Here is a 10000-nt window from a genome sequence, read left to right as displayed (position 1 = left end):
TAAAGCCTTTCCACGCGCCGTCCACCGGAGTGAGGTTCATGGGTTCCCAAGTTGTCTGGGTTAGCAGCTCACGAGCGAAGTTAAAATTGGCTTTTTTGTAGTCTGGAATCTTGGACGTGTTTTCGGTGAGTTCATGGTCTGTTCTGATTTTTAGGCGAATTAGGTGATGGTCGCAACCATCCAGTTTTTCGCCGACTTGACATTCACGTGTGAGATCTGAATCACTCACGAGTACTAGGTCTAATAAGTTATTTTCCCTCGTCGGTTGGCTAACAATCTGAGTAAGAAAAGTTTGAATGAGAAAGTTTGAATGAGAAAAATAGGAGGAGGAGGAGGAGGAAAGAAAAATATGGAGAAGAAAAAAAAGTTTGAATGAGAAAAATAGGAGGAGGAGGAGGAGGAAAGAAAACTATGAAGAAGAAAAAAAAGTTTGAATGGGAAAAAGGAGGAGGAGGAGGAGGAGGAGGAGGAGGAGGAGGAGGAAAGAAAAATATGGAGAAGAAAAAAAAGTTTGAATGAGAAAAAGGAGGAGGAGGAGGAGGAGGAGGAGGAGGAGGAGGAGGAAAGAAAATTATGTAGAAGAAAAAAAAGTTCCAATGAGAAAAAGTAGGAGTAGGAGGAGGAGGAGGAAATAAGGAAGAAAAGGAGGAAGGAGGAGAAGGAGGCTTGTGAGTGCGTGAGTGCGTGCGTGCGGGTGAAAGTCATATTCCGAACCTAACATGAAAAATGAGTGCGTAGGACCACCACAACCTCTTCTAACCCCCACCCCCCACACAAAAAATGAGTGCATTCGTGAGTGAGTGAGTGCGTGTGTGAGTGCGTGTGGGTCAAGTTACTCACGTTTCTGCCACAGCTGCCGTTCGTGTTGCCTCATAATCCCCCAAGCCTTGACACCCGCGCTAAAGCAATCCGTCAGAAGCTCCTCGGCCTCCCGCATAACCCTCGGACTCAACTTCAAGTCCTCACTCCCCTGCGCTTCCGACCCCCTGCCCACCAGCGCTTGCATGAGGTCAGGGGTCACGCGTGGGCCCCCCCAGGTCGGGCGTTGCGTCCTGGGGTGTCCGCTTGGGGTCAGTCTGGGTCGGGAGTTAGTCTGTTGCTTCGTTCTGGGTCCTGGGTCAGTTGGTGTGTGTGCTAGAAGGTGTTAGTGGCAGTCAGTCAGAGAGAGGGGAACATGTGTTAAGGGAATTGTGTGTATTTACCTTGTTGTATTTACCTAGTTGTAGCTGTAGTTGTAGGCCTGGGCTTTACGCTCGTGTGGTTCCGTCTCCGTATCTATGGAGTGTGTGTGTGTATGTGTGTGTGTGTGACCTACCATGTGTAAAGGGTAGAGTGTGTTCGGTGTGTGCGTTAGGGTGTGCCGGCAAGCTAGTCTTCGCGGCATCTGTTAATTACACCTGGGACTTCGCTGAACACGCTATACTGTGATTTATACCTGATTTTTAAGTGTTATATTTGTGTTTATTATGGGATTATTATGTTCCAGTGTGTGTCATTGTTAAGTTGGGCTCCATGGCTACACACACACACACACACACACACACACACACACACACACACACACACACACACACACACACACAATCACTAGTCATGTCAGTATAGTTCTGTAGATTTCGATAGGCCTTTTCCATAATGAAACACACACACACACACACACACACACACACACACCAATCACTAGTCATGTCAGTATAGTTCTGTAGATTTCAATAGGCCTTTTCCATAATGAAACACACACACACACACACACACACACACACACACACACACACACACACACACACACACACACACACACACACACACACACACACCAATCACAAGTCATGTCAGTATAGGCCTCCCCATAGGCTCACAAGATGGTCAGAGAAAAAAATAATAATAATAATGTCATAGTCAAAGTAGGTCATTGTGTGTATTTGGGGTCATCCTAGGTCACTCCCCCCTCCCCTCCATCCTTCACCCCTCTGTACTGACCTCACTATCATCATCATCATCATCATTATCATTATATTACATACGTACATATAGATAAGTAAATCTCTCTCTCTCTCTCTCTCTCTCTCTCTCTCTCTCTCTCTCTCTCTCTCTCTCTCTCTCTCTCTCTCTCTCTCTCTCTCTCTCTCACACACACACACACACACACACACAGAAATATACACTTAGAAATATTAACCGTTGAAATTAAAATAAAAAAGAAAACACACACACACACACACACACACACACACACGCCAACACTCACGTGCTTCCCAGAGGTTCCACTCGGAGTCCCTCATGTTGGTGATGTCGCGCCTGGCCCTCTCAATGCTCTCCTGAAGCATCTTGTCGGGAATGATGAAGTTGGGGCTGGCGGTCTTCCACTTCTTCAGGTCCACACCCTTGATATGCTTCCCCTGGCAGGCCATTGGGGCATTCCTGTGTGTGGAGAGCTTGGTTAACTATCGCCTGGTTCTCTGTCTGTCTGCCTAGCTACCCGTGCCTTTCCTAACCAAAGCCATCCCCTCATAGTGACAATATAAGAACTTGAGAACATAAGGAGGGTGCAAGAGGCCATTGGGGTGTTCCTGTGCGTGGAGAGCTTGGTTAACTATCGCCTGGTCCTCTGTCTGTCTGCCTAACTACCCGTCCCTTCCATAACCAAAGACTTTCCCTCGTAATTACAATATAAGAACTTTAGAACATAAGGAGGCTGCAAGAGGCCATTGGTGCACTGCTGTGGGTGGAGAGCTTGGTTAACTATCACCTGGTCCTCTGTCTGTCTGTCCAGCTATCCGTCCCTTCCTTAACCCAAAACATTCCCTCATAATGGCAACACATGCATAGACGTAACACATAGCTCGTCACATAAACACACACACACGCATCTATCCAACATTCACGTTCTATCTATCTATGTAACTATTTTCAAACAGGCGATCTGGCGCTCTGAGATGCTTAAGAATACAAGCTTAAAACTATCGTAAACACACTTATTAAAACAGCACATATTGACTCATACAGAACCTCATAGTTTGACCGTCATTCTCATACTTACAGGAAGGAATCAGCCTCCAGCATGACCTTGGGCTGGACGTGCTGGAGCTTGTCGCTGCTGTCGCAGATCACACGTCCCAGGCTGGTCTTGCAGAGCTCGTAAAGTTGTTCTGAAAGTGTTTATTGAACGTACGTGAGCCAAAAATTGACTTGGTATATCTTTAAACACTGTCTAGATATATGTTATTGGTGACGCAGGAAAATATTTAGGTTGGGAATCTTAACTAGGTAGCAGCGACGGGCCAAATTTGTGTCTTTACCGTGTAGCAGCGACAGGCCAAATTTGTGGCTTTACCGTGTAGCAGCGACAGGCCAAATTTGTGGCTTTACCGTGTAGCAGCGACAGGCCAAATTTGTGGCTTTACTGTGTAGCAGCGACGGGACAAATTTGTGGCTTTACCGTGTAGCAGCGACGGGCCAAATTTGTGGCTTTACTGTGTAGCAGCGACGGGCCAAATTTGTGGCTTTACCGTGTAGCAGCGACGGGCCAAATTTGTGGCTTTACCGTGTAGCAGCGACGGGCCAAATTTGTGGCTTTACCGTGTAGCAACGACGGGCCAAATTTGTGGCTTTACCGTGTAGCAGCGACGGGCCAAATTTGTGGCTTTACCGTGTAGCAGCGACGGGCCAAATTTGTGGCTTTACCGTGTAGCAGCGACGGGCCAAATTTGTGGCTTTACCGTGTAGCAGCGACAGGCCAAATTTGTGCCATGATATAACACCCCCCAAAAGATGATACATAAACTGATCACAAATGCTTTGATATATATTATGAAATGGTTTGTATGGATGATGATTTTCCTCATTTTTCTTGCTTAGAAGGACCATTCAGAAACATAGTACCCGCTGTTACTGGGTTAAACACTTCTCTAAACACACACACACACACACACACACACACACACGCACACACACAGACCGATGCTTAATTTACGATGTTTTTGTTTGTATCTATGTATATGATGTTTTGATAGCAATAAATATTTACTTACTAATCTACACACACACACACACACACACACACACACACACACGTACCCTTAGTGAATGAGGAGGGCGGGATGTCGTCCTCATACCAGTAACGATCGCCTCGCCTCAGGTGGTGGAACTGGCGACCAATCAAACAGCCAAACGTGGGCCCGACCAGCGCTCCACAGTTTGGCTTTTCCGCGAGTCCACCGGTGAAGAGATCCACATCATCCACATGCCTGGGAGATGGATGAGAGTTACCACATTGTTAGTAGAGGTTGTAGTAGTATTTGCAAGGCATTGTTAGTCTAGTGCAGGATAACAAAGGCCTTTCCCAATGTCTCCATCTTGAACGGAAAGTCATCTTGTCTTCTCAGGGCTAAAAATATATAAGAAATTGTGTTAACAGAGAAATGTATGGGGTTAAGATCACAGACTTAAGGCTTTGATACAAGGCTTCCTTACTTATAAATCCCTTTGTAGTTTCTTGGTGTTTTCCAGGGCAACGACATCACTGAGGTCTTGGAAGGAGACAGCTTTCAGGAGGCAGCTAACATTAACCTAGGACAGACCTGACCTAACCCACTACCTCCTTGCTATCATATTAAATCCATAAGAACTTAAGACTGTACATAACGGTCTGACAGCTAACATTAACCTGGGACAGACCTGACCTAACCCACTACCTCCTTGCTATCATATTAAATCCATAAGAACTGAAGACCTTACATAACGGTCTGACAGCTAACGTTAACCTTGGACAGACACAGACTAGCCGGAACACACTACAAACACTGCTTTCGGCTTCAGGGACATTCTCTAGTGCAGAACAACATAGGCATTTCCCAACAAGCAAACTGAAGCTACCAATACAAGGCTTCCTTACTTATAAATCCCTTGTAGTTTCTTGATGTTTTCCGGGGCAACGACGTCACTCAGGCCTTGGAAGGAGGCAGCTTTCGGGAGGCCGCAGAGGTGCCTCCAGCGGTTGTATCCAGCGATGCCGTGGTCACGCCCCTGCTGCAGGATCTGTGCCGCCAGGTCCAGGCCAACACCTGATAGATAGATAGATAGATATTGAAAGATAGAAAGAGATATATGACCAGCAATAGGTAATACACACACACACACACACACACACACACACACACACACACACACACACACACACACACACACACACACAGAGGAGACAAGGAAAAAGAAGAGGAGGAGGAAGAGGAGAGAAGAAGAGGAGGAGGAGGAGGAGGAAAGCAAAGAGGAAAAAGATGCAGAAGATAAAGCAAAAGAGGAGGAGGAGGAGGAGGAGGAGGAGGAAGAGAAAGAAGAAGAACAAGAACAAGAAGAAAAAGAGGAGGAGGAAGAACAAGAAGGTGATGCAGAAAAGGAAGAAGAGGAAGAAGAGGAGGAGGAGGAGGAGGAGGAGGAGGAGGAGGAGGAGGAGGAGGAGGAGGAAGAGAAAGAAGAACAAGAACAAGAAGAAAAAGAGGAGGAGGAAGAACAAGAAGAAGAAGATGATGCAGAAAAGGAAGAAGAGGAAGAAGAGGAGGAGGAGGAGGAGGAGGAGGAGGAGGAGAAAGAAAAACAGACACACGTACACATCACACTAAATACACACAATAAAAATAAAATAATAATAATTCAAATAAAATGAAGAACAAAAAAATATAAAAATCCCCTATATACCCACCCCCACCATACCCCCATACCCACCAGTCTTAGCGTCCTCGAACATCTTGCTGGTCATGGCTTCGGAAATGGCCATGTCCTCGTTCTGGGCGTGGGAGCTGACCATCCCCTCAAGGATCTCGTCGAACTTGCCTCGCTTGTAAAGGTCGAAGGGTGCGTAGAAGGTGCTGGCAATGGGGCGTTCCTTGACCTTCTGACCCTGTGGCGGGGGAGGAAGAGGAGGAGGAGGAGGAGGAGGAGGAGGAGGAGGAGGAGGAAGAGGAGGAGGAGGAGGAAGAGGAGGAGGAGGAGGAGGAGGAGGAAGAGGAGGATGAGGAGGAGGAGGAGGAGGAGGATGAGGAGGAAGAGGAGGAGGAAGAGGAGGAGGAAGAGGAGGAGGAGGAGGAGGAGGAGGATGGTTGGTTAGCATGAGTGAATTTGAGAAGGAAGAGGAATAAGAGATGGAGGGGGTGGAGAGGAGGAGGAGGAGAAGGAGGAGGAGGAGGAGGAGTAGGAGGAGGAGGAAGAGGAGGAGAAAGAGGAGGAGGAGGAGGAGGAGGGATGGTTAGCATGAGTGAATTTGAGAAGAAGAAAGAGGAATACGAGGAGGAGGGGGTGAAGAGGAGGAGGAGGAGGAGGAGGAGGAGGAGGAGGAGGAGGAGGAGGAGGAGGAGGAGGAGGAGGAGGACTGTTGGTTAGCATGAGTGAATTTGAGAAGGAAGAGGAATAAGAGAAGGAGGGGGTGGAGAGGAGGAGGAGGAGGAGGAGGAGGAGGAGGAGGGGGAGGGAGGAGGAGGAGGAGGTGGTGGAGGTCTGTTGGTTAGCATGAGTGAATTTGAGAAGAAGGAAGAGGAATAAGAGAAGGAGGGGGTGGAGAGGAGGAGGAGGAGGAAGAAGAGGAGGAGGAGGAGGAGAAAGAGGAGGGGGAGGAGGAGGAGGAGGAGGAGGAGGACTTATGGTTAGCATGAGTGAATTTGAGAAGAAGTACGAGGAATAAGAGTAGGAGGGTGGGAGAGGAGGAGGAGGAGGAAGAAGAGGAGGAGGAGGAGGAGAAAGAGGAGGGGGAGGAGGAGGAGGAGGAGGACTGTTGGTTAGCATGAGTGAATTTGAGAAGAAGGAAGAGGAATAAGAGAAGGAGGGGTGAGGAGGAGGAGGAGGAGGAGGAGGAAGAGTAGGAGGAGAAAGAGGAGGGGGAGGAGGAGGAGGAGGAGGAGGAGGAGTGTTGGTTAGCATGAGTGAATTTGAGAAGAAGGAAGAGGAATAAGAGGAGGAGAAGGAGGAGGAGGAGGAGGAGGAGGAGGAGGAGGAAGAGGAGGAGGAGGAGGAGGAGGAATGGTTAGCATGAGTGAATTTGAGGAGAAGAAGAAGAAGGAGGAGGAGGAGGAGAAGGATGATTGGTTAGCATGAGTGTTTGTCTCTACCCGTCCTACTAAACACAACACCAGCCCCCCCTTGACAACACATGCAACACTAGAATCACTTACTGTCTCTCTATCATATCCTGTCCCCATATAAACAGCACACAGTTTGTCTCTACCTGTCCTAGTAAACACAACACCAGCCCCCCCTAGACAACACATGCAACACTAGAATCACTTACTGTCTCTCTATCATATCCTGTCCCCATATAAACAGCACACAGTTTGTCTCTACCTGTCCTAGTAAACACAACACACACACACACACACACACACACACATATGCAACACTAGAATCACTTACTGTTTCTCTATCATATCCTGTCCCCATATAAACAGCACACAGTTTGTCTCTACCTGTCCTAGTAAACACAACCCCCCTCCACACACACACACACACACACACACACACACACACAAGCAACACTAGAATCACTGACTCTCTATCATATCCTGTCCCAATATAAACAGCACACAGTTTGTCTCTACCTGTCCTAGTAAACACAACCCCCCTCCACACACACACACACACACACTAGAAGAAAAAGTCACTTATCAAGAAGACTACAGCCGCAGGAAGAACTTGAGAATTAGTGGACTGGAGGAGAGAGGAGATGAAACCTGGGAGCAAAATGCAGCGGCTGTGACATCTCTCCTGGAATCAAAACTGCAGATACCAGGAATTATATTGGAGCGCGCGCACAGGGTTGGTCAACGCCGAGATGCCAGGCCCCGCCCGTTGTGGCGCTTCGCTCGTTATGGGGATCGAGACGCAGCAATCAGACGAGGAAGACACCTGAAGGGTACTAACATATACCTGAATGAAGATTTGTCTGCAGCTTCTCTAGCAATCAAGAATGCTCAGATGCCCTTGCTCAAGCAGGCAAGGGCTGAAGGAAAAGTAGCTTTCTTCCGACACACCAAACTGATCATTCGGGACAAGACGTTTGGAAGTGCTACTGGACTGGACGTGCGGGCCGGGCGCGCGGCTGAAGCTGGAGGCTGGGGCTTGCGTGGCGGCCAGGTGCCAGTGACTGCCGTTGCTGGTGCTGGTGATGCTGCTGATGGTGCTGGTGATGCTGATGGTGATGGTGGTGTCGTCCGTGTCGAGGCGGCTGGGGCGTGGGGTGGTGTGGACAACACTCGCTCTCCCCTCCCCGCGCACCGACCTGGTGGCTCGCGGCTGTCCTCCTCCCCCACCTGCTTCGTCCCCCCAACGCAAGGAAATCAAGAAAATCCTGCGAAGCGGCACCAAGAAATAGATTCACAACGTTAAGTAATTTAGTACATAATAACTCACAATTCCACTACAACAACTAACAATGATTCTACTACTACTACTACTACATCTACTACTACTACTACTACTACTACTACTACTAACTACTATTACTACTACTATCTACTACTACTACTACTACTACTACTACTACTGCTATTACGTCTACCACCACCACCACCACTACTACTACTACTACTACTACTACTACTATTTTTATGGTTACAACAACAACAAATACTACTACTACTACTACTACTACTACTACTACTACTACTACTACTACTACTACTACTACTACTACTACTACTACTACTACTACTACTACTACTACTACTACTACTACTACTATTGCTACTACTACTACTACTACTACTACTACTACTACTACTACTACTACTACTACTACTACTACTACTACTACTACTACTACTACTACTACTACTACTAACGATAATATGCCTCCACCAATAGATTATATTTTCCCTTTTGCCTCTATTAACAATGAAGATTTGTTGCATTGTTTTAATGTCAATAATACACAAAATCAAGACCTACATGCTTTCCATCCACTTAGTGTAGAAGATAGAAATTATAATAACGATCTTGATGTAACTCAGTTTTATTTAAGAGCAAGAAATTTAAATTTTTCTAAATCTGAATATATTTATCTGGATAGCTTTCCTTTTTCTACTAATAATAGTGAATTATATTTATTAACACTGAATATTAGATCCATCTCATCGAATTTCCAATACTTTGTAGACACTGTCCTTTCGTGCCAAACTAAATTTGATGTCATAGGATTAACAGAAACCCGCTTAGATGTAGATATTTCTCCACTGTACAGACTACCGGAATATGAAATGTTCACTAATAACAGAAACAGGTTTGGTGGGGGAGTGGCCATTTATATCTCTAGTAAGTACAAATCTTCTGTGATCAATGAATTTTCTAAATTGGAACCTTTTATGGAATGTTTGGGAATCGAAGTAATATGTAATGCTAATACCTATTTATTTCTTTGTATTTACAGACCACCTCAAAGCAGTATAAATAATTTTCACAATTCACTTAATGAAATCTTATCCCTAATTAAAGATAAAAATTACAAGGAGGTTTTTGTGTTTGGAGACTTAAACATAGATTTGTTACAATGTAATAATGACAATGTGCAGGATTTAATTAATATAATGTACAGCTATTCTTTATTTCCTCTAACTACCTTGCCTACTCGAGTAACTTCAACTTCATCCACGTTAATTGATCATGTTTGGTCATCTCAGATTGAAAGTAATACTGCCAATTATATATTAAAGACAGATATCAGTGACCACTACCCAGTAATCTCTGTATTTAAATGTGATAAATATCGTCATCCTTCTCCCACTTACGTAACTAAAAGAATATTTAATAAGGACTCAATTGAAAAATTTAGTAATAGTCTCTCACAAACTAATTGGGTGACACATTAAATTGTATATGTGCTAATGAGGCCTACAACTTATTTTACAGTAAATTTAAAACATGTTTTGATAAGTGTTTTCCGGAAAGAAAAAATAAATTTAGTTTTAAAAAGGAACGTAGTCCACACATTACTCTAGCTCTTAAGAATAGTATTAGAGAA

At 45.6% G+C, this 10000-nt stretch overlaps 1 protein-coding gene across 41 annotated transcripts in view; it reads right to left on the bottom strand.

Annotated features, from left to right (window-relative positions):
* The window catches only part of LOC126993895 (heme peroxidase 2-like), a 71451-nt gene that overhangs the window by 44074 nt on the left and 17377 nt on the right, over positions 1-10000 (bottom strand). For all 41 annotated transcript variants that reach the window (XR_007748435.1, XR_007748430.1, XR_007748427.1 and 38 more), the window contains 5 exons: positions 5722-5896; positions 4895-5063; positions 4078-4247; positions 3041-3149; positions 2249-2421 (listed from right to left, as the gene is read on the bottom strand). Coding sequence is in view for 26 of the 41 variants with exons in the window: in XM_050853044.1 (XP_050709001.1) it covers positions 2249-2421; positions 3041-3149; positions 4078-4247; positions 4895-5063; positions 5722-5896 (796 nt within the window). In the remaining 15 variants the exon portion in view is untranslated. The remainder of the gene's footprint in view (positions 1-2248; positions 2422-3040; positions 3150-4077; positions 4248-4894; positions 5064-5721; positions 5897-10000) is intronic.

Source organism: Eriocheir sinensis, unplaced genomic scaffold (assembly GCF_024679095.1).
Source record: "Eriocheir sinensis breed Jianghai 21 unplaced genomic scaffold, ASM2467909v1 Scaffold698, whole genome shotgun sequence".
NCBI classification, from domain to species: domain Eukaryota; kingdom Metazoa; phylum Arthropoda; class Malacostraca; order Decapoda; family Varunidae; genus Eriocheir; species Eriocheir sinensis.
This window is presented reverse-complemented; position numbering and strand designations above follow the sequence as displayed.